Source organism: Silurus meridionalis, chromosome 13 (assembly GCF_014805685.1).
Source record: "Silurus meridionalis isolate SWU-2019-XX chromosome 13, ASM1480568v1, whole genome shotgun sequence".
Taxonomy (NCBI): domain Eukaryota; kingdom Metazoa; phylum Chordata; class Actinopteri; order Siluriformes; family Siluridae; genus Silurus; species Silurus meridionalis.
This window is the reverse complement of record NC_060896.1, coordinates 26392083-26416843: the sequence shown is the minus strand read 5'-3', so window position 1 is coordinate 26416843 and position 24761 is coordinate 26392083. Positions and strand designations below refer to the sequence as shown.

The 24761-nt window shown below is 38.6% G+C and overlaps 1 protein-coding gene across 2 annotated transcripts in view; it reads left to right on the top strand.

Annotated features, from left to right (window-relative positions):
- otogl (otogelin-like) overlaps positions 1–23514 on the top strand; it is a 39211-nt gene extending 15697 nt beyond the window's left edge. Inside the window, exons 26-58 of one of the 2 annotated variants that reach the window (XM_046863812.1) lie at positions 707–841; positions 975–1121; positions 2433–2552; positions 4145–4261; positions 4891–5047; positions 5227–5253; positions 5848–6021; positions 6592–6870; positions 7380–7497; positions 8099–8178; positions 8273–8895; positions 9007–9184; positions 10130–10272; positions 10376–10399; positions 10516–10608; positions 10721–10904; positions 12040–12257; positions 12977–13118; positions 13239–13424; positions 13755–13967; positions 14085–14189; positions 14294–14401; positions 15280–15381; positions 15680–15784; positions 15876–15916; positions 16267–16330; positions 16425–16603; positions 17763–17867; positions 17989–18108; positions 18188–18233; positions 20212–20283; positions 22491–22570; positions 22713–23514. In XM_046863812.1, coding sequence (XP_046719768.1) covers positions 707–841; positions 975–1121; positions 2433–2552; positions 4145–4261; positions 4891–5047; positions 5227–5253; positions 5848–6021; positions 6592–6870; positions 7380–7497; positions 8099–8178; positions 8273–8895; positions 9007–9184; positions 10130–10272; positions 10376–10399; positions 10516–10608; positions 10721–10904; positions 12040–12257; positions 12977–13118; positions 13239–13424; positions 13755–13967; positions 14085–14189; positions 14294–14401; positions 15280–15381; positions 15680–15784; positions 15876–15916; positions 16267–16330; positions 16425–16603; positions 17763–17867; positions 17989–18108; positions 18188–18233; positions 20212–20283; positions 22491–22570; positions 22713–22913 — 4686 coding nt within the window. In that variant the 3' untranslated portion in view covers positions 22914–23514. The remainder of the gene's footprint in view (positions 1–706; positions 842–974; positions 1122–2432; positions 2553–4144; positions 4262–4890; positions 5048–5226; positions 5254–5847; positions 6022–6591; positions 6871–7379; positions 7498–8098; positions 8179–8272; positions 8896–9006; positions 9185–10129; positions 10273–10375; positions 10400–10515; positions 10609–10720; positions 10905–12039; positions 12258–12976; positions 13119–13238; positions 13425–13754; positions 13968–14084; positions 14190–14293; positions 14402–15279; positions 15382–15679; positions 15785–15875; positions 15917–16266; positions 16331–16424; positions 16604–17762; positions 17868–17988; positions 18109–18187; positions 18234–20211; positions 20284–22490; positions 22571–22712) is intronic. The other variant, XM_046863813.1, reaches the window with a different exon arrangement.
- The last annotated feature ends 1247 nt before the right edge of the window (positions 23515–24761 follow it).

The window sequence follows — 24761 nt, the reverse complement described above, 5'->3', positions numbered from 1 at the left end:
CACAAGTGGAATGTTTTTATCACATCTACAATGACACGCCTTTAAACCTGCCAAAACGTTTTTAATACCAACAAAGAGGCTAAGAAGGTGTGTGACTGAGTGGGATTTTTTCCCCCCTTTTTTTTAGTTTTTTTTTTTAGACTCGCTGTCAGGGTGGATAGAATAGCTAGAAAGGATTGGCTCCCACTGCTCCTAATCTTGGGAAAATCAGAGTGGATTTTTAATTAGAGCAGGATTGCTGTAATGGAGCCCGGCTGAATGTCAAACCTGCACGAACACAGCACACAAACTTTGCAATAGCCCTCGGTTAACAAAGAGCAATCTGTTCCCAATCAGCCTACACACTGGAACACACCCTGCTCCTGCCTCGAGTGTGTGTGTATGAGTGTAGGTGTGTGTCTGTCTGTCTGTCTGTCTGTGCAGGGTTAGTCAAAGGACTTTGGTGTCTGTTAAAGGGCAGTAAGTCTCGGAGGAGCCCATTGATCTACTTTGGGGAGAGAGCCCTCGGCCACTACAAAAAGACCATACACACACACACACACACACACACACACACACACACACACACACACACACACACACACAGATTACATTTATTATACTAACTTTACTTTACTTTATATGTAACAGCATATATAGTGGTTAAAGTGGATAAAGATTTTTTTTTTTTTTACATTTTGCCTGTTTTCTGTTTTCTAAAATCTAGAGCGTAGGCGATACAGATATTTCTATTACGGCCCAGAATAAAGACTGCTACGAGAGTGGAATAGTCTGCATGAAGAACCTGCTCATCTATGTTGGCCTCACTAAAATCTACTTCAACGATAACTCAGGCAGACCTGTAAGTCTTTTTTCATAGTGACTAAATTAAACCCTCAGTTTGTGAATGTACACCAGCTTTGTTTGTGTGTGTGTGTGTGTGTGTGTGTGTGTGTGTGTGTGTGGGGTGTTCATTGTTTGTGTTGGACTTTCAGAGCCCCTCTACTGTAGTGGGACGCGGGTACGAATTTGAGCTGTGGACAGCAGGCTACTACACAGTGGTCTATTTCCCCAACCATGACTTGATGGTATTGTGGGACCGAAAAACAACCATTCACATACGCGCTGGGCCACGATGGAAGGTTAGAGTTGCTGCTTCAGCTTTTATGATATACAAACAGTTGAGTTCATTCTAGAGGTGTTGCTTTATGATTAGAGACTCAAGAGGAAATACCTTTAGTGAGTCTCTTGTGTCACAGAGATATTATTCATAGGTATGACTCCAGGTTAAAACACTGTACAGCCAAATGTTTGTTGACACTGGACTTTCACATGCTTTTTAAACACAGTATTCCATATTTATTCCCTACTTTAAAGAGAATTAAAGGATACTATGGCAGCAAAGTTTTTCCATAAGCTTTTAGGCTGTAGCTTTAAAATCAATTCAGAAGGCTTGGTGTACAATCTGTGTTCTTGTTCATCCCAGAGGTGTTCAGCTAGGTTCACGTCAGGGGTGGATGTTGGACACAAGTTCTTTCACTTTAATGGTAATGCATGCCATTGACGATTATTAATTTGCCGATTTGTGCACAGTAGCACTGTCACGCTGGAACATGTTCCTGGTTTTTTGCAACAGTTTGGGGAAGAACCACTTACAGGTGTCCACAAGCCTTTAGCAATATAGTGGGCATCAGTGATATTCAATTGTACATTCACAAACAAATTTGACCAAATTTTCTTTACGACTGAACAAATATTAATACTATTATTACCTGGGAAATATTCTCAAGCTGAAAATAGGCTAAACAATACCAATCAGTCTATCCTGCAACCTCACCTATACTATTCCTTGTGTATTCCTGTATTAACTGCCTCATTAAGTGCTTTACAAGATGAGAACATTTTCCCTGTTTGAAGTTATTTGTTTTAATCTTTTAATCTAAGCTGTCAGCGCTTTTAATTTCCAAATACTGCACGTATCACTGGAGTACACTCGATCTAAGCTGGCTTGTTCTAAAAACGTGATCTAAAATCAACTGACGTCATTTATCTCAACTTGGAAAGCTGCCCCATAGAAAGTGGTGGTGCAGCTGACATGTCTGGGTTACCTTTGTGAAAGATCTACTTTTTTGTACCCATGACTCACATGCAGGTTCAGCAGAGGCGTGGGGTAAGTCGAGGGGCAAGAGAAAGCTTGTGAATGTTTCCATTGTAGTTGTGGTTTACCTCCCAGGTAATACGTTTAACAAAACTGTTGTTCAGAATGTAGTTTTCTGAAATAAATAAATACGTTCCTGGACTGCTTCACTCCGTAACTCTTTACATACAACAAAATCAACACACTGTGGTTGGTTAAACATTCACCAGTAAACCAAATGGATGTTGTGTGTGTGTGTGTGTGTGTGTGTGTGTGTGTGTGTGTGTGTGTGTGTGTGTGTGTGTTTTGTTTCTAGGGTCAGTTCAGTGGCTTGTGTGGGAACTTTGACATGGTGACAGTGAATGACATGACCACAGCAGGGCACATGGAGGTCAGCAACGCTCAGGCTTTTGGAAACAGCTGGGCTCTTGGCCAAGTACGTGAGTGCAATCAGGCGTGCTCCTCACCAATAAGATAGCATGGTATTAACAGGGCAACAAAGGAGGTTTTGGGGGGGTGGGGGTTGTTATGTTGTCAGCATGTTGTTGGCAGTTTAAGATAATGATAGGAAGGCATGCTGACTTTTCTATTGGAACTCTTCTTTTTAACATTGGACTCCACTGCGGCTTGAATGTGAACATTAAAAACACACAAAGCAAAATTTATTTATTCCCTAATAAAAGCTGGGAATGAAAATGTAAATGGTTGATAATCATGTTTCGAATGGGCACCCCTGAATGTGGAATGATTGACAATTATGTTTCAAATGGACACCCTAAAAGAAATGTCCCTTTTCCTCATTCAGCATGATCATAATCATAATCATTTTTTTTTGGCCAAGTGTGTTGATACACATACAAGGATTTGATTCCAGCTGACTCTTAAAAGTACAGACATAAATAACACTATACATTTAGCTTGAACTATACAAGACTAAACAAACAATACAAATTAAACAAGAACACAATATACAGAGTATATGACAGATCAACAATAAATATAAAGTGTGAGAGTATGTATGGTAGTGCAAATAGCCATATTGTGTGTGACATAAGATAAAGAGACTTTTGTACAATATACTGTACAGCAGCAATGGTGTGTGTTTAACATTTGTGGATGAAGTGATGCATGCAATACTTATAGATATGAACAAAGGATAAGTTGAAGGAGGTTGTGTTCAGGGTGCGAAAGGTCATTTTTCCTGCCCTTTTCCTGGTTCTTGTTTGGTACTGGAAAGTGGGCAGGGGAGAACCAGCAACTTCAAAGTCTCCACAGATGACACAGGGCTGTCTTGAAAGTAGGGAGTAGTGTTGAGGGATGTTTCCTAAATTCCACTATCATTTTCACAGTTTTGAGCGTATTCAGCTTTAGGTTGTTCTGATTGCATCATAGCATCAGCCGCTTCACCTCCTGCTGATATCCAGACTTCTTGAGTCATCAGGAGCTGTGCAACTAGTGCTATGCTGACCACCCTGTCACCGAGCCCTCCTCACACGTGAGTTTCTCGCTGGAAACAGGACCTCACTTCCACGTCCCCCCCTAACCTGCCAGACTGGGCGACGTGGAAGTGAGGTCCTGTTTCCAGCGAGAAACTCACGTGTGAGGAGGGCTCGGTGACAGGGTGGTCAGCATAGCACTAGTTGCACAGCTCCTGATGACTCAAGAAGTCTGGATATCAGCAGGAGGTGAAGCGGCTGATGATGTCCTTTGGCACAATGATTTAGGAAGGTCGGTGCTCCCTGTGAATGTGAGTGCTGCCTTGTGCTGCCATCTGTTGGTGTGTTAAAAAATAGTCTTGAAACCTTTTGATACCACATAGTACAATCATATCATATAAACCAAAGCGGTTTATAGAATTTATAGAATTTTGGTTCTGTAAGTAGATTTGTCTGATTTTCAACAGGAAGTTATATGCTCCTGGTGTTGTTTACTGTCATCTGATCAGAAGGCACTGAGGAACATCAGGATGTTTTGATGATGTATGATATTTAAGTTGATTCTGTTCTATTTTGTATGTGCTGTACGCAGTGTGAGAGTGATTTTATAGTACGCAGACCATGCGAAGGGGACCTGAACAGACAGCCATATGCTAAGCGAGAGTGCGGCCTTCTCTACAGCGACGTGTTTGCTTCATGCCACAATGTGGTAAGCGCCGACTCTGGGAGTTTAGTGACATATTCTGGGCTTTACAAAAAAAGGTCATTGCTTACCCACGGTACACACACACACACACACACATTTACTCACACGCACAGATACACATGTCTGGTAGTGATGCACCAGCAGATAGCAGTGTGGTGCAGGGTAAGATTCCCCACTGATGAGAACGTGCTTGGCATAATATGTCCAGCAGGGGGTGGGCTTTCATAAGAAAACCGAATTAAGATGATGCAGAGCATTCCTCAAATTTTCTTGGTTTGCCAGAAAGTAATAATAAATGGTGTAGATTTTAAGGCTGTGAATACGTGTTTTTTTTGTTTTTTTTTGTTTTTTTATAAATTTGCAAGGATTTCAAATTAACTTCTTTCTTGTTTGTCAAATGAAGTGAATACTTAGGAAAGTGAATGCACTGTATATTATGTTTTTATGTGGTATATTAATTTAACCTCATTGAAGTCCATTCTAGGTATATTTATATTGCAGTGTCAGTGTATATAATGATGATTGGCATGGTCTGAATAGGAGTGTAAATCAAGCTAAGCGGACGCTTGGTGTCTTGACCTGCTGCATTGTTCCATGCTCAATGGAGTGACTAATCTCTGACAAACCCCCAGGTGGATGTGACCTGGTTTTATAAAAACTGCCTGACAGACACATGCAACTGCAATCGAGGGGGCGACTGCGAGTGTTTGTGTACCAGCATCGCTGCATACGCACACAAGTGCTGCCAACATGGCGTCACGGTACAGTGGAGATCTCCTACTGTCTGCCGTAAGTACACACACCGTGTCTGTGGATACACGCCTACTTGTTCCTGTGACCTGTTGACCTCTGCCTACTGTCCATAATTATAATTAGTTTAATTTGTTAGCCAACATCCTGTCATGAAACACACAGCAGCACATGTTTTTTATATGGAAATTAATATTTATCTTTTGTTTCTGTTGCAGCCTATGATTGTGAATACTACAACCAAGGTATGTCCTCTATATTCTTCATCTGCTACGCACATTTGTTACTTACATAAGGTCAGTTTGTTTGTACCCCCAATAAATGAACTGAAAGGATTGTAAAACTGTTCAAAGCTAATGAAAGAGGTTTGAGTCGACCGATAGTTGATTGCTGGAACTATAAAAATCCATACCGATAGTTTTTCCGGGTTGCATTATACAGTACAAGAGCGGCCTCAAGAGGCAAATTACTGATGCCACATGCATTTTTTTTCATTCATTTTTATGTAACTGTATTTATTTGGATTGTTACTTTTTGTTTCAGTTTCAATTCATGTTATTTATATTATGTATAATTTATATATTTATAATTGAGCAAATCTCATGATTTTGTAAGTTTTTTATTTATTTTTGTAATAAAGTTCAGTACCATTTTACATGAAGTGTTATGTTTGCTTTTTTATCCCGTATCCATTTTGAAAAATATTGGTTAATTATTTGGATATTGGAATGTGAATATGGCCCTTAGACATTTGTGAGAATCTTTAATATATATATATATATATATATATAACACTATACACACCAGTATTATATCTTTTTTTCTGTGTCTGTGTTTAGAACTGGGTGAGGGTCCATTCACTTTGTATGCCACTGAACAGAATGATTCAGTGTGTGTGTTTGGAGCGAATACCAGCAGTGGAGAGGTGTTTCCTTTGCTGAAGACGAGCGCTCAGCCAACTGCCATCTTCAATCTCATGATCACCAGTGGACTTTACAAGGAACGGGCTTCACGTGAGAACCCTTTAATGTACTTTTTTTTTTTTTTGTTTTTTTTTTTTGGTGCCTATCAAAGCTGGAAATGAACACCAGCAAGCCAGCTGACAAGCCAAACATATTTTTCTTGGAAGAAAAAAAAAACCATTGAATAAATAGTTAATTAATGAACCCATCGAGACAAGTCGAGACGTGGCCTAGCCTATCCAGGGGTCTTAAAGAATGGTCTTCTTTCGGCTTCTCCTATTAGGTGTCGCCACAGCGGATCATCGTATTTTGTTAACAAATTACAGATCATAATTTAGCAAAACAGAGCAATTTATGGTACTGTATAAACTATACAGTATATACGTATGCGGGTGCGTGGAGGAGCGCTCGTTTGATTGTTTTGTAGTCGAATTAAAAAAAGTCTTATTCAGAAATGCTAGGTGATACCACAACATCTATCAAGCATTACAATTGCACCACAATTGCACCATCGGTAAAACAACCGGCTTCAAAGTTTCTAGTTTCTTGTGCTGTAGTTATCGAAGGTGTGCAGAATGATAGAGCATCAATGATATTTTCATTTTTCTGCTATGGTTTCAGGAGTCCCCACTGTCTCACTGGAATCTGCTGAGCGCCCGAACTACTTCCTGTGTGTCACACCCAGTCGTACCATACGCCTGGAGCGCTGGAGATCAGATGAAGACTTTCGCCGGCAGGCAACCTTCATTCACCACCAGGGCTTGTGGTTGCCCGGGCGATCTTCTTTTGAGCTGCACAGCCAGAAGGGCGTCTTTATTACACTCACACACACACATGCACGTGCACAGAGCTACGACAACTCGTACTCTTTCAAGGCCAGCAGCAGTTTTACCATTGAGGGTGAGAAAGTTCCCATAAACACATTAACCAACATAAAGACCATGAACACCTTTAACCCTTCTCATGTGTTCAGTGCTTATTAAAGGACACTGGTTCAGCTAATCTCCCTTTTTTAATCATCCTCCATATCACCAAAATCTTTATGGAGATGGGCATATGAGCATTCTTCCTGTATGAGTGCCCAATACAAGGAATTCCATATTCACAAATAATCTTTAGAAACTTATACAAACTTAGAAGGAGTGCATTAGGCACAGAAATACTCCGTCATAATGACATCCAAATCATTTGAATCATGAAACTTTGGCCTTGTATATCCATGAGAATCCAAATCTAGCAGTGTGAATCACTCAGAGCTCATGAAATATCGTAAGACTCCAATAAAGAGGATTTGGAAGTCATTATGATGGCGTATTTCTGTGCCAGATGCACTTCTTCTGGGTTTGTATTAGTTTCTAAAATACAGTTTTGTTAATGTGACATTGTCTGTACCTTCGCTCATGTTTTAGAGAGCAGTTTTGTGATCCCGTATCGACTGATGTGCGAGTGGAAATATCACGCATGTGCCAGCGCGTGTGTGAAAACGTGCGCCGATCCTGATGCCACACGCTGCCAGTTTTTGCCTCTGTAAGCTTTACAATTCGATGCAATCAAGTCAATTGGATTTCTGTCCATGAATTTCCAGATTAGTACCAAAAGCTCTAGCAGGTATAGTGAGAATCACCTGCCAGAGAGTTGTGAGGAACTGACATGGTTTAAGACTAAATAGAAATGTTTTTGGAGAGTTTAACTGGAAAATGGCTCTTAGTGCAGTTTTTAGAGGACAGGTTACCTACAGTTTAGAACATATTCACAAGCTGCTATAGGAATAGCTCCATATAGTTTACATGAATACATAGTGAGAAGATGGAAGATAAACATGATTGTAAGAGCATTAATTATTGCAGATATAAACACTGCATCATAGGCCATTTTGTGATGCTGTTAAAAGGTCACAACAGTATCTCACATCTGTATGTTAATGCAAATCTGCACATAATCTGTAGATATCCATGTGTTTCTAATTGTCCCAACTGATTATTCAATTATTATTTTATTAAATAAAAAACTTTTTTTGTTTGTGAATCTGCAATAGAATGACCTTATTTGTATCTTTACAATGACATGTTTTTCAAACTTATTGTAAATGTATGAGGTACTGCAACATAAACCCTGTGTGTATGTGCAGTGTGGAAGGCTGTTTCCCGCGCTGCCCGAAAACCATGGTGCTGGATGAAATCACGAGGAGGTGTGTGTACCAAGAAGACTGTGAGTACCACCAACATCTGCTACTTCAGCGTTTATCTCCTCACAGTGCAAACATCATGGTATTCTGCTTATGTTTGAAATATTTGCTTTGCAGGCTCAACACTTCCTCCAACTCCGACTCCTTACATGTTTGTAACTCGGTCAAACAGAACCACCACAGTTCCTACCACAACTGTCTCGACAGTTGTGACAACCACCTCGACCACCACAGCTACCACGAGTGCTCCCACATCGACATCTCCTCCTACCACCGCACAGACGACTATCACGACTGCAGCTCCAACTTCAGCCTCCACCACAACTACCTTTATTACAACGACTCCAGAAATCTTTACATCTTCTCCATCAACCACAGAAAGTCCCTTTATTACCCCAACCCTGCCCACCACTATGCCAACCACACCCCCTACGACTACTTCTGTTACCACTACATTACCGCCCCCCACCACTACAGAGATATTGACCACACCTGTGGAAACAACTACTTCCGCCATCACTACTACAACTTTTTTCACCACTCATTCCACCACAATAACAACTCCACTTATCACTACAGAAACAACCCCCCCTTCCACAGTTACCGAGGAAGAACTTATTTTGACATCAACAGCAGAAACATCCCCAGAGCCACCATCTACTACCCCTTCCTCATCTCCAACAACACCTAGTTCAACAACCACACTTCCTGCATTCGTGATACCTACTGGACCATGCACGGTGAGCTATATGTGAAGTTTTCAGGTTTCTGTGTGTACTGAGTGAGCTATAAAATATCAATTATATCTAATATGGCATGTGTTTTTCCGTGGGGGTTTTGTCTGTGTTTAGCCTCCATTTTCTGTGCGAGTTGATGACTGCAGCGAGTACATCTGCTTTAATGGCCAGCTGATGCTATACAACTCCTCCCAGCACTGCCGATTCAACATCTCCCAACCGCAGTGTAACCTGCTCGGCATGCCCATTCAGATCAACACAGACCCCTGCTGTCCTCTGTGGCGCTGTCCGTGTAAGACACAGGCCCTGTTTACATGTTGTATTGGCTGTAGCCCATTTGCAATTCCGCAGGAGTAGAATAGATTCATGTAAACACAACGGTAATGCTGCCGAAACGATTTGATGCGCTTTGTAGACTGAAAATCACCCACCTAAAGGTAGACACTGTGTATAGCAGCATACTGGCTACAGTCATGATTTACTATAGCAGTCTCCAATATAATAAGCATTTGGGTCACATGCATTAATAAACACAGTAGTATGTATACTCTATTACAATTATACATATTATATGATTTCATTATTAATTTATTTATCGCATATATATAATGAAAATGTAATTAATTATATAATAATATATGCATCAAAAAATTAATTAAAAATGCACAAATGCAACTGAAAAAATTCGACTGAAACAAGTGGGGAAATTGGCATAGGCGGAAGTGGTCATCTTCCAAAATGTGCGAATCATTTAAAATTGATCCAGTTACAACAGAAATCATATAAGCATAGACAGGTTTCCAAAACTCGTGCTTTTTTATTTTTCTTGGCAACAGCGTTACGGGTTAGTCAAAGAAACTTGAGCATCAAAAAATATTAAGGACATATTCCTTGGTCTTGCACACATGCAGTAATACCGAAAAAATGCGGCTGCAAGCTATTCCCAAAATGCTGCTCTGCTCTTAAAGGAGCCACAACATATTTCACCCGTTACACCATGTTACAGACACTGTCTTTCGTTAAAGCCTGTGTAAAGTTCATAAGTTTCATTGTAGATTGCGGCTTATAGACAGGTGCGGCTTATTTATGTTCAAAATAAAAATCTTTGTCAAATTCAGTGGGTGTGGCTTATATATAGGTGTGCTTAATAGTCCGGAAATTACGGTAATATCACTTATTTTTATATATTTATATTTATAAGTCCGGATAAATGTACTGATACTGTGTGTACCGTCAGGCCGCTGCTCTATCATCTCAGATCTACGCGTGATCACATTTGATGGGAACAATGTTGCTCTGTATGATAACGGGTCCTATATACTGGTCCACCTGCCTCGAGAGAACATTGTCGGACATGTGGAAAAGTGCCCTACCAGTGAGGTAAACAATGCAGACTGGACTGTAAAATATAATATTCTACATAAAAATATAAATACTTGATGTTTTTTCCCTGAAGTTTTAACTCATTCTGTTTGAATTTTAGAGCGTGAACTACATTAGACGGCCTGTAAGTTTACTGAATGTTATTTTCAGTCTTACAGTAATTGAAGTATAAGTTTAAATTGTGAATTTGTACCTTAACACTGTCTCTCTCTCTCTTTATCTGCCTTTTTCTTTTGCTAGACTCCTACAGGTGGAACGTCTGGCCTGTGTTTTAAGAAGTTGAACATAACCACTCATGCCTACCGGATCATTATCAGTCGAATTGACCGCAAGGTACACAGCGATAAGATGCTTTAGCTAGCTAGGAATTTTGCCATTTGCCGATGCATTCCATTCTAACTCTGTGTGATAATCTGTAATGCTTTCTTTGCCTGGTTGTGTACAGGTTTCTGTAAACCAGATCACGGCTCGCCTGCCATTCACCAGACTGAACCTGCATATTGATGACACAGGAACCATGTACAGCATTCACACCCCTAGTGGAATCAGTATTCAGTGGTACCACAGTACCGGCATCATGGTCCTACAGTATGGCGCCGCTGATAACACCTCTACAAGAGGCCTCTGTGGTCAGTGTGTGTGTGTGTGTGTGTGTGTGTGTGTGTGTGTTTATGTGCACACATTCCAATGCAGATTTTGAATTGGTGCTTAAGAACTCTTATAAAAAATATAATAATAAATACATTTATTTCATATAAAATGTATTTCAGTATCAAAATATGGTTTGGTATTCACAAAATACCAATCAAAATACTTATCAAAATAGTTACTATAAAAACATGCACAGCAAATTGCAGGTATTATAATAGTCAAGCAGAAGTGGGAAGTAATGAAGTACAAATACTTTGCTACTGTACTTAAGTAGATATTTCTGGTGTCATCTCTCTTCACAGACACCCAAATAAAACAGAATCCCTGAATCTCAGTGAATATTTGCCACACAGACATAATAAATATATGTATAGAAAGCTCGAAAAGTCAACTTTTTTATTGCACATCGAATGCAAATATTCTTTGATTATGTAATCCGTTTGAAAGTTATAAGTGGTGCAGTTTCTCCGGTATCAACCCATTAACCATCTGTGTGGAAACTGATCCTGATAATTTACTTAATTTAAAACACTATAATTACTTTAAAACCTTTACAAGAATATTTTGTCTTCATGCTTTATGTTGAGTTTGGTTTTAATGAATAATAAACATGAATTTGCATAAAGCATCAATATTTGTCCATGCCCATGTTGCTTAGAGTATTAAAAATTAGAAAGTATTAATTTAAGGCACATTTAGAACAGCGCGATTAAATATTTTAAACGATTGAAAGCCCTAATATTATGATGTGAGGTCCAGTTACCAGCGTGACACTAAAACAGGCAGTAGTAATGACCACTTTTTACTGAAGTACATTTCGGAGCCCAAACTTCTTTACTTCAACTTGAATAAAAAAATATAGTCAATACTTCAACTGTTACCGGAGTATTTTTTAAACATAAGTATCTGTACTTTTACTTAAGTGAATGATTTGTGTATTTAAAGGAAACCATAATAACATAGATTAAGTGAATCCTTAGTAACAATAATATATTTGTGTAAAGCAAATCCTAACCTCGAAATTCCAGCCTCCTGATCAATGGATAGTTAAAATCTTTTTCTTTTTCTTAATTTCCAAGCCCTAATGAGAAAAATGTGTGCTTTCTCTCTCAGGCTGCTGCGATGGTAACCCGGCAGATGACTTACGTTTACCCAATGGAACTGTGATGCGAAACGTGGAGGACATCCCTGTGTTTCTTCACAGCTGGATGGTGGACACATCAGAGGAGACGGAGTACTTCCGGAGAGTTGGGGACAACTGCACCACGGGAAACTGCACCAAATGTTTTCAAATGCTGAACCAGAGCCCCTTTTCTAACTGTCACCACCAGGTCCTGGGCACATATAAATATTTATCAAACTATTGAAAATTCTATTGCATATTAATTAGCTAAAAGACCCAAGTGTGAAAGAGGTGCAGTAGAAACACAGTAAAGGCAAAATCGGCAGAAAATATACATCGGCCTGTAGAGAAAAATGCAGCATATTAAAATTGTGTAACTAAAGACGTCTTTGTAACATTGCACAGTGCCAGAAGACCACAAATGGCTTGCATTTAAGCAACAGTTTCAGCTTAATATTCAGTCAGTAAAGAGTATAAATTACTTACGATCTACGACACGACTAGTAGAGTGTATTATAGCTTCGCTCAGATGTAATAACAAATGTAAGGAGTAAAATTTCTAATGATGATAATTGATGTAAAACAATACATGCAAGTCATAAATTTAATTAAACAAAGAGTGAATTTTTCCTACCTGCAAAAAGCATGTCGGTGTGCTGATTGCTCTGAATTATAATAATAATTATTATTAATCACTAATTAAAAATATAATCATATTTATATAAGCAAATGTTTTTCAGTAATGTTTCTACTTATATAGAAGCTAAGGTTTATATCTGCCATATCATTTTCTAATCATTTGAATGTATTTGCAGTATGGAGACAATTTCTGAGACATTCGATATATTTATAGTTTCTAATTTATAGACGATGTACAGTATGTCTTGTTTGCGCTCAATTAATATTAAAGTGTACATTTGTACGTAGGTTTCACCAGAGCAGTTCTGCGAGAAAATCTGGGCTGGCGACCTTCACTACAAGGAGCACGAGTGTGACTTTCTTGCTGCTTATGTGGCCATCTGTTACACTCACCAGATCTGCTTCAGCTGGAGGAAAAGCAACTTCTGCCGTGAGCTGTCACATACGCAAGAATATACACACAGATATTCACTTAAGAGCTCATGTCGTCCCAGTTTGTGTTCACGTTCATATACATGTTATTTTCTGCCTTATTTGTTGTTCATGGCAGCTCTGAAGTGTCCTCCTGGTAAAGAGTATAAGCCGTGTGTGAACACGTGCAAGACGATGACCTGTCAGAATCGAGATTATTACGAAGAGAGTACCTGTTCATCTATTCGGGAGGAGTGTGTGTGTAAGAGTGGGACAATCCTGCACCGAGCTGACTCTGCGTTCTGTGTCACTGAGGAGCAGTGTGGTGAGAAATCAAGGGCTCATGTTATCAATCATAATGGAAATGTAGGAATAAAGAATAAAGACTTGGTTTGGTTGTTCCAGTGGTTGAGGTGGAACGTTATATCAGATAGAATTATCACTATTACCTGCTTTTAAAGACAATTATATATTGTGCAATTATAAATATATATTATGCAATTATATATTGTATGCTATTATTACTTTTATACAGTTTATTATTGATTCACAGCTTTATCAGGAAGTCATTGGTAGTCTGGGAGCAACTATGTTGTCATTTGTCATTTTTTGTGAACTGATGTCTGTGTGTGTATATTTAACATGTGCATTACAGTGTGTACGGATAATGATGGTTCCCCTCGAGCCCCAGGGGAGGTGTGGAACGGTTCTCTGCGTGGCTGCTGTCTCTTCACCTGCCTGGAAAATGGTAGTGTTGTTCCGGTGGAGCCCGAGTGTCCTCCTGAGCCTGCCCCTCTGTGTGAGCGTGAGGGCGAGTACTACATTGATGTGCTGGAGGAAGGAGCTTGCTGCCCAAAAAAGATTTGTGGTATATATACACACACACACACACACACACACACACATAAATATAAACAAAATTTGTGCCATCCTCTAAGCATGTATGTCTATAGGCTAATATGTGTATATGTATGGATGTTTATAGAGTGCAACCAAACCATTTGCCAGAATGAGGTTCCTTCCTGTGAGATTGGGAACAAGCTGATGATTGGCTATAGCACGTTCTCCTGTTGTCCTGAATATCGATGTGGTCAGATAAGTTCTAATCGATTCAGCATTAATTCACGTTTAAATTATGATTGCTTTTTTTTTAATGTAGGTTGAAATAATAAATCAGAAGTCATTTTGTTACAGAATGTGACCCCATGTCCTGCCCCAGTGTACCAATGCCAGAATGCAAAGAGGACCAGTTCTTGGTGGAGGTCAGAGGGCAGCATGCCTGTTGCTATAACTATCTATGTGGTAAGAAGCGTATGATTAATAAGCGTTCTGAGCTAAATATTAGCAATCAAGAGATGGCTTTTATAGCAATTGACACTTTGGGTCAATTTTGACAATTTGGGACAAACCCCCCTGTCCTTTACATCTGCCTCTTTCAAACCAACTACCTACATGACTTTCTTCACCACATCCATAAACCTCCTCTTTGGTCTTCCTCTTTTCCTCCTTCCTGCCATGAGTGTTTGGGCTTTCTGTAAAAGAGTTTCAACAAAACAAAAATTATTCTTTCTTGATAATAATCAATACAAGTACTTCCTGAGTTACGATGGTTCGGCTTAGGATTTTTTGATCCTATGATGACGATAGTGATCACGCTGCATTTTAATTTTTGTATGGTATGTTGGGACGCTGCCGGGATGTACGAATCTCCTTCCTTGTGAGATGCTTTATCCTTTCCAGTGGTAGACAGAGTTCAGTTGTCTTGGTTTTTTTCTCTCTTTGGTGTTTCAAAGCCCAATTGTAGCTCTTGTCTCTAACCTTTTTATCTGCGTCACCAGACACTGAAACAGAGCATGTCTGGCTCCACCCTCCACTCGTGACCTGATGCTCGTCCAAGCACCAGCTCCCGCAAATATATATATACACTGTAAAGGTTATACATTACAATAATGTAAATTGCTCTGTTTTGCTAAATGATGTACTGTAAATGCTCAATTATTAAAATGACAGTATATTACCCCATACTGATCACCATTCTCTAAGACTCCTGAGTAGGCCAGGCCATGTCTCGAGTCCATGTCTCATCAGAACACATCATCATAACTCGGGGACTATCTGTATTGTCTCTATGATCTGAGTCTTTATATTGTAATATGTATTATTCTATGTGTGTATTACAGTGTGTGAGTCCTGTATGGATCCCATCCCAGTTTGTCTGCCTGGAGAGATTTTGGTTGTGGATATGAACACTACTCACGATTGCTGCCCTCATTATAACTGTGGTAATTTAACAAAATCAAATAGTACGAAGTGGTGATGCAGTCAAATATAAAACAATGCTTTAGACATAGAAAGGTGAATATAAATTAGTACATGATGGTTTTAGCTTATCACATAGTTTTCATTCGGTAATCTACTAAGAAAAACGGCAAAACTTCATAGTACTCTTTAATTACAACTGGGAGAAATAGTAATTAAAATAAAATGTCAAAATATTATTTGTTAAAAAAAAATTATAAAGAATTATTATTAATTCTAACTGTTAAACCTGAATATTCAATGTTTTTTTTTTCTTTTCAGTGTGTGACACGAGCCTGTGTCCCGAGACCAACATTAGCTGTGCTACTGGTTCTGCACTTGTTAAGAGACTTGTACCTGGTAGCTGCTGTCCAGACATCCACTGTGGTAAAAATAGCAGCCACAAAGACCCCTTTATATATATTTATACAAATGCATTGCTCTGATTTGTTCACATTACTGTTGTCTCTCTCTTCAGAGTGTCAGTGTGACAGTATCACACAGCCTCAGTGTGCAGTGGTGAGTTGCGTTGTTGTGTGTATCTTGTTCTGCATTATTCTGTAGGATCAACATGAGTGGTGACACCATGAAGAACAGACAAACCGTACACACACTTAAATATACATATAGAAATTTAACATTGTTTATTGGTCTTCTCTTGGTTGTTGGAATTTTCTTTACATATATCAAATATTTTTGCGTTCTATTAAAAAAAACAAAAAACGCAAACAGTTCTTTAAAAGCTATTTAATGACATCTAATTAAGTTTAAAAAACATTAAATATTCAACAGACTTGCCAAACAATTTTGATTATCTATCGCATGTGTTAAAGCGATCTTTGACTTTGTGGGTTTTTTGTCTTTGTCAGGGAGAAGTTCAAGTGGAGGAGGCAGATTACAGCAGTTCCTGTGGCTGCACTCAGTACTCATGCAGTAAGAAACACAGACACACACATTATCAATCACTGTGCTTGTGCATGTACATCTGTTTTCATATACGCGTGTGTGTGTTTGTGTGTGTGTGTAGAGAAGGCAGATGTATGCTTATTTCAGGGAGTGACTGTGCTGAGTCCAGGCCAGTCCATGGTGCAGTATGTAGAGGGAGAGCTGTGTTATACTGTGCAGTGCCTCACACACAGAGACTCTGACACGGGTTTCTTTGCCATGGATGTGAACACTTCGAACTGCTCTGAAAAGTGTGAACCTGTGAGTCCTAAACACACAATATGTACCATTTTCCATCCTATATAGAATGTATTTTAGTTATTATCTTCAGTAATAAAGTTTCTTACATATACTCTTAAAGTGTATATAAATATGAATACACATAAAACGTGTATAAGACTGATCTTTAAGAACTTATCAAAGAATTTACACATATAAAGGTGCATTATATGGGAAAAGTATTGGGACACCTGGTTTTTCCTGCCATATGTGGTTCTTTCCCAAACTGTAACCACATATTTGGAGGCACACAGTTGTATAGGAGGTCTTTGGATATAGAGTATTCCCTTCCATGAACTAGGAGACCCAAACCTGTTCCAGCATGACAATTTCCCTGTGCACAAAGATATGCTTTACATGGTTTGGTGTAGAAGATGTTCAGTGGCCTGCTCTAGAGGTCTGATCTCAACCCTGTTGAACACCTTGGGGATGAAGGCCCCCTCACAGGCCTCCTCACATCATCCTACATCAGTATCTGACTTTACTTTACTGTAACCCTTGTGGATGAATGAAATCCCACACACATTTCCACAAGCACACACTAAAATCTAGTGGAACATCTTCCCAGAAGGGTGTCAAGTCAAGTCGAGTCGAGTCGAGTCGAGTCAAGTCAAGTCAAGTCAAGTCAAGTCAAGTCAAGTCAAGTCAAGTCAAGTCAAGTTTATTTCTATAGGCGCTTTTCACAGCAGACATTGTCTCAAAGCAGCTTTACAGAATTTAAGTTAAGGTGAATGGTGTGTGTTTATCCCCGATGAGCAGTTGTGGCGACTGTGGGAAGGAAAAACTCGCTTATGTTATGAGGAAGAAACCTTGAGAGGAACCAGACTCAAAAGGGGAACCCATCCTCATTTGCGTGACATCAAGACTGTGATTATAGTGTTTAAACAGAAGTGTGGAGGTTATTATAACAGCAAATGTAGAAAGGGACATTAAAAAAACCCACATACCAATCTTATGGCCAGGTGTCCACATGCTTTTGTCCATATTGTGTACGTTAGATCCTGTGCATTAAGGTGTGAAGATGAATCAGCCTTGTGTTAAAGTGCTTTTGTGATATAATGTACTATATTACATTATAGTACATGTGTAGATCCGTGTGCTGTGTATGTTTTTAGTCACCTGTATCTTGTTGGTTTTAAAGCACCAGGTGTACGTCCCATCCCCTGACCCCTACGTGTGTTGTGGATCATGTAAAAATGTCTCCTGCTCATTTACCAATGAGAACGGAACTACAGAAGTATTTACGGTACATCTGAGTCGTCTTTATTAAATATGACGCACAGCATATTTATATTTTAAACCTCAGTTGAAGCTCAGTTGTGTGTGTGTGTGTGTGTGTGTGTGTGTGTGTGGTCATGTGATTATAGGCAGGCAGTTCTTGGGTGTCTAATTGCACACGTTTCGACTGCATCGAGACAGCGGTTGGAGCGGTGATTCTCGCCTCGGGAGTCGTCTGCCCTCCTTTCAACGACACAGAGTGTATTCAGGTCTGCAGGTATTTTTAGTCATTCTGAGAGCGGATGTTATTATAAACCCAGGTTTATAATCCTCACGATCTCTTTGCAGAATGGAGGTGTGGTGCAGACCTATGTTGATGGCTGCTGTAAGACCTGTAAGTATTTAGGTGGGGTGGTGGCTTCTTGTGGTTTATGGGTGGTTGCTGTATGCTGATTGTGGATGATGGAGGTGGCTGTAGTGGATTTTTGGTTTTGGCTGCTGGTTTCGCTCTGTGGTTGAACTAAATCCTGCTGTCCGGGAGATAATTAAGTCCTTTCTCACTCTTCTTTGTCTCTGTCTTTTTTTTTTTCCATTTTCACTAAATCCTTTTGTAGAAAATTTATTTGTAGGAATTAAAAGGGACTCTGTAGCTCTACTGACAGGACCTGAGTGAATGGTTGTAGGATATATTTAATTCTTAATTCCTTGACTGTATTTTGTGTTTGCTGTGTGCATTAGCTTTGGAACTAGATGGGTTCTGCAATAGGTTCATCTGATTCTCAATGATGGTTAAGTAGGGCTGCCTAAGAAAAATGTACCATGATTCTTTTGCTCAGTTTCTGAATTTCTGATCTTTTTATTATATCATTTATCATTGAAAAAAAAACAAAAAAACATTCATTTCATATAATTTTGTCTTAATTAAATGACACTTAATTTATTGAGAGTCAAATATAGTGTTGAAAATTATAATACTATTACAATCCCAATTCTAGAAATGTTGGCACACTGTGTAAAATGTAAATAAAAACAGAATGCAATGATTTGCAAATCTCCTAAACCCATATTTTATTCACCATAAAACATAAAAAACATAGAAAAAGTTTAAACTGAGGAAATGCACCATTTAAGGGAAAAAATAAGGTCATTTCGAATTTGATGGCTGCAACACGTATCAAAGTCTGGAAAAAGAAAGTGTTATTAAAATTAAACAGTTGGAGAAACATTTCGCAACTAATGAGGCTCATTGACAACAGGTCAGTAAGATGATGGAGTATAAATAATTTATCTAAAAGAACCAGAGTCTCTCAAGAGTAAAGATGGGCGGAGCTTCACCCATGTGTAAAAGACTGTATATACAAATTGTGCAACAATTTCAGAATAATGTTCCTCAACATAAAATTGTAAAACAGTCACATCATTTACAGAACATAATATCATTAAAAGTTCCAAAGAATCCAAAGAAAGGCACGAGGGACAAGAGGGAAAATCCTTCCATGTGTGTGATTTTCAGGCCACCAGGAGGCACTGGATTTAAAACAGTGATGATTCTGAAATGGATCAATGAAATCACTCAATGGGCTCATGAACACCTCCAGAAATCATTGTCTGTGAACACAGTTTGCCATGTCATCCACAAATGCAGGTTAAATCTCTATCATGCAAAGAAGAAGGCAGGCGTGAACATGATTCACGAATGCAGCCATTCTCTCTTTTGCCAAATTCTAAATTATCTTATTTGCACATCATCGCATTTTTATTTACATTTTGCACGGTGCCTCAACTTTTTTGGAATTGAATTTCGCAGTCCTAGTGTTACGGTTTTAGACTGATTTTGTAGGATTTTAAACCATGAATTCAACTTAAGGTGCTAAATCACAAATAGACAAGTTATAGGTCACTTGTTCATATACAGAGTTGTCCAGAACTAGCAGGATTAGCGGTGTGCATGAATCTATCCCTAATTATCTGTTCATAAAACTCCACCATGATTTTTTTTATTAGACTGGAATGTGCATGCTTGGGGAGCTAAGAGATGGCATTGAGGAGACGCTCTGGCATGTGCCCTTTCTGTTTCGTATTTTTAATATTTTTGTAAATTGCTAAATGTTAAAATGTATTTTTAAGTGAATGTAAATATGTGATGCAGTGAGCGTTTCGTTGCCTGCATGCATGTGAGTGTGTGAGGGCCTGTGGTTTAGTAGTTGTTGCAGGTTTTTCCTGTGGGTTGGCTGCTGTGCTTGGAATACTCTGAGGTGAAGAATGAGTTGCGGGCTTTCTGTCCAGCTAGGCACAGTGCATGCTGGGAAGGCAGCGTTTGTGACCTATGGTCAATGTGTGAAATTGTAAATATGACCATGTGTGTTCCTCAGGTGCTGGACTTGGTTTGTTACCTTTTTCCATTAGTCCTGTAACTCCCACTGCTAGTACTAACTGTGACACAGGTACTTTCCAATCCTTTCCTCATGTTTATTATACTGTGTGTGTAAGTGTGTTTGAGTGTGTGTGTCTGTGAAAGCTGTAGTATATGTTATACATCATTTTCATCCTCATCATATTCAATGAACACGTGTTCTGTGTGTATGGGGTTTAACCTGAAGATACCACCTTCAGCTATGAGATGTTTTCAGCTCAGAGAAAATAGATAAGGTCTTTCCTAAACTGTTTCTCCCATAGCCTCCTTGATTATTAAGTATGAAGGTGCTTGAAAAAATGATTAGCCAGTTTTCTTCCTGGTTTCTCTGATGTATGTATGATGAGTGAGAAAAATGGATGCTTAGAAGACTGTAATATTAGTAGCTATAATATAAAATCTGTAAGCAGGAAAAGACTGATCATGCACCAGTACTGTGGTTATTATTTGGATTACCAACAAGAATGTCTTTGTTCTGTAGCTGTAATTAAAGATGCATTAAAGTTCAATTCAAAATTGACATTGTCTAAAAAGCAGCTTTACCGAATGTAAGAATTATAAAACAACACACCTGTATATTTTACTTTGTGTATTTATCCCTGATGAGCAAACCTGGGATAAATGTGACAAGGAAAAACTTCATTAGATGGTATAAGAAAGAAACCTTGAGAGGAACCAGACTCAAAATGGGAACCCATCCTCATTTGGGTGACACTAAAAGTGTGATTATAAATCATTAAAACATTACAATCACTACAGAGGAAGAAATATCATGAGCACCAGAGTGTGTGATTATCAGTTATATCCTTTCTACAGTCTTATACAGATATTTGGAGTTGTGGAACCAGGTGCTCCTCAGCAACTCATTAAAAGTGAAGTACACAGATTGGAAACAGGATGTGTTTGGTAATACATAAAATGTATATGAAAATTTGGTGAAATGTTTTATATACTTAAAATTATTTAGAATTATGCAGACAGTAACCCGAAGTTCATACACAAACGGAAGGCAGTGATTCAGTGGTTAAGGCTGTGGGCTACAGATCATAAGGTAAAGGGGTTCAGGGCCCAGCACCGACAAGATGCCACTGTGTGGGCCCCTAAAGCGGAGCACGTATCTGCTCCAGGACGTATACCTTGTCTACCCTGCACTTTGACCCCAGCCTCTGGAGAACCTCAGATAAATGTAAACCTTTTTAAAAGGACACAGAATTTTAAACATCTAGGTGTGGATCTTTAGCTTTCATATGTAAAAATTTCTAAAAGTTTCAAAAAGAGGTTTAACTGTTACATCATGAATTGAGAATATGAACACACTTAAACTTTACATGTAGAAAGACATGCACTCTGCATACCACACACCCCACACACTTCAACACTTTTCCCTCCCGCTTGGCACAGAGGGAAAGTTGAAATGGCATGTTGTTGAAATGTGCTGATATTCCTGGCAAAATCGCCTCACGTGTGTGGGTTTGAGATGCACTTTTAGTGTCAGATTTTGCGAAACTTTTAAAGCAGGGGCCTTAGCAGAGACTACAGCTAACAGCCATTATGAAGATAGAGCTGTAAAGCCAACGAGACTTTGCCGTGTCTATGAGAAAATAAAGTATTACATGAACTATATGTAATAGTGCGCTTTAACAGTGTAAAGCCATTCATTTAAATAAACAGGCCAAAAATATACTAAGGCATAATGGCATTGGTAAGTATTTCTGAATTCTCATTATTATTTCATCTATTTATTATTGTCATGTATTTTGTATTAAAAAAACGAACAACATTGGTCTTTTTTTAGCTTTTTTCTTCTGGCCTGTTTGATACACGGTCATATGATATTTTATTATTTATTATTATTATTTTTACTTGGCTAATATTCTCTTCATGTAACATCATGTTCAGCAGCTGCTATAGACATTAATGCCAAGCATTGTAAAAGGCCTCTGGGCAATTATGATGCTGTGATGAGTGATTATAGGACATTAAGTATTTTATAATGCGTAATAAATTGTCATGGAAATGCTTCACTTTGTCGTTCCTGTCCTCCCTTTGATGATGATCCCTGTTCCACCACTGTTCTCAGGTTGCTTAAACGATGCCCATGTTTTAATAATAGCTTTATCTTAATTGTCCTTATAAATGCTTACCAAGTGGTGTTTCAATATTAAAATCATGTTACCATTTTAATTTTATTTTTAAGTTTGGATCTTTCTGTTACACTACATTTCTCCATGTGCACAGGTAAAGAGGATGGGAAAACATGCAAAAGGGTTGCCATCAGAACCACTATCAGGAAAGATGACTGCAGAAGTAATGCACCAGTAAGTTACATTCTAACTTCAGTCCAACACTGGCTAATCATATTAATCATCTGATCCTCATTTCTCATTCTCTCTCTCTCATTCTCTCTCTCTCTCTCTCTCTCTCTCTCTCTCTCTCTCTGTGTGTGTGTGTGTGTTTCAGGTAACAGTTTACTCCTGCGATGGCAAGTGTCCTTCAGCCACCATATTTAACTTCAACATTAACAGCCATGCGCGTTTTTGCAAGTGCTGTCGTGAAAATGGCCTACAGAACCGCGTCATCCAGCTGTACTGCACTCGCAACGCTACTTCTGTGGAATACAACTACCAGGAACCGATGGACTGCTCGTGCCAGTGGAACTAATAACAGATAACAGTGTGTAGATGTGCAGTACCTTGGCACTCTATATACCAACTCAGTGAATGTGCTCAGTTACAACACACACAACACACAGATCAGTACCCCCCCAAACTACTAACTCCATGTTTATATATATATATATTTATATTTGAAATTTTTGAATTAACAATCTGGAAATATTACATTAATAATCACATAGTCAGTAGATGAAGGTATGACTAATAATCAGTCCGATTTTATACATATAAATCTATATCTTTATAAATATCTATATCTATCTATATATATATTTATATATATTTATATAATATATATATATGGCAAGTACAGATTATATACATTTTGATATGCAGTTTTGTTTCTTAGCAATATTTTGAAGCAAAATTGATTCTTGCACATTGCATGTAATTCAGTAACCTGGATACTGTATGTCGGTAGTATTTTAGATGCCTTTTAGGATTTTTTGTAACTTTTTTAACCTCTTGTATTATTTAAGACATAACTTTTTGAACAATTTGCCATCAACATTAAAAAAAACATTTTAACCCCATACAGGGATAAATAAATAAGCCAGATTTGTGAAAGTCTGAGTTCTATTAAACTGATAATGTGCCATTTCTCTTGTGATCTGAGATTTGATGACTTGTCTTTTACAGATGTACTGTAGAAAAGTTCACTGCAGTTGTGAGGGCTCAATCCAGGGGTCTAAGCTCTAGTACACAGACAGGCAGGCAAAGATCAGGTCTGGGAAATAACCACAATCATGAGTAAACAAGTATAAGGTGCAAAATAAACATTATTTTGGCTATATATATATATATATATATATATATATATATATATATATATATATATATATATAGGGTAAGGTTTATACACACTTACATGATAGATAACAGAAGAGAAAAGGTGTCCCAATACTTTTGTCCATAGAGTTTATATTAGAACCCTGTTAAAGAAAATTAATCTTCTGGTGAGTTACACTGAAAACTTTCTTCAGCATTGTGGGGTATAAAACCAATAGTTCATCTTTATGCCAGGAATCATTTGATTACAGTGTAGAACTCTTTACTGTACACAAAGAAAGAAATCAGAATTGATCAAATAGCAATAAAAATAAAAGCAAAACAATGTTTCACCCTGAACCTCCTACACTTTTGCCTGCAAGCTGTGTAACCGAGTGTAAAAAGTCTCATACAATTCACCTGATGAGTCAGCGATTCTTATACAGTGATCTACAAAGACAAGCCTGCGGATGAAGACCACTTTCTTCACCACTTTCCCCTGAAGCGGTGACCTGCTGTTCACGTCCTTATCAGCTACTTGTTGATGGATCATCCCACGCCAGGGCTGAAATCTGTCCTGCTGAGCCTTGCGTTTTTTTTATAGAGAAGTAATTAAAATTGCTGGGAGGCTTCAACTCCTTCTCGAGTGAAACTGCTGTGTCAGGACTTCAGATGAGAGTGGTCATGGTCAACAGCCTTTTACTTTAGTGGTTGAGATGCCAGGTTCCATCAGGTCTGGTTATTGAATAGAAATACGACTTCATATCAGCAAGAGGTTATTGCGAAATGTGGGTTTATTTTTAAGCTTGGCGCATGCAACAGAAACGGCTTTCTCACGTGGGCTCACGTGAACGAACGGTATTAAAACGACTAAATCATGCAATACAGATTCTTCTGAACTCAGGAATGTGATGGTTAAATGCATTACTCCTCTCATGGAATTGGTTTTGATTATAGATACTATGTTTGTAGATCAAATTTTCTGAGTTTGATTCAGCAATTGCACAAAAACCAGGAAACCTTTAGCGACACAGACCCTAGAGGCCTTTAATTAACAAAAACTGAC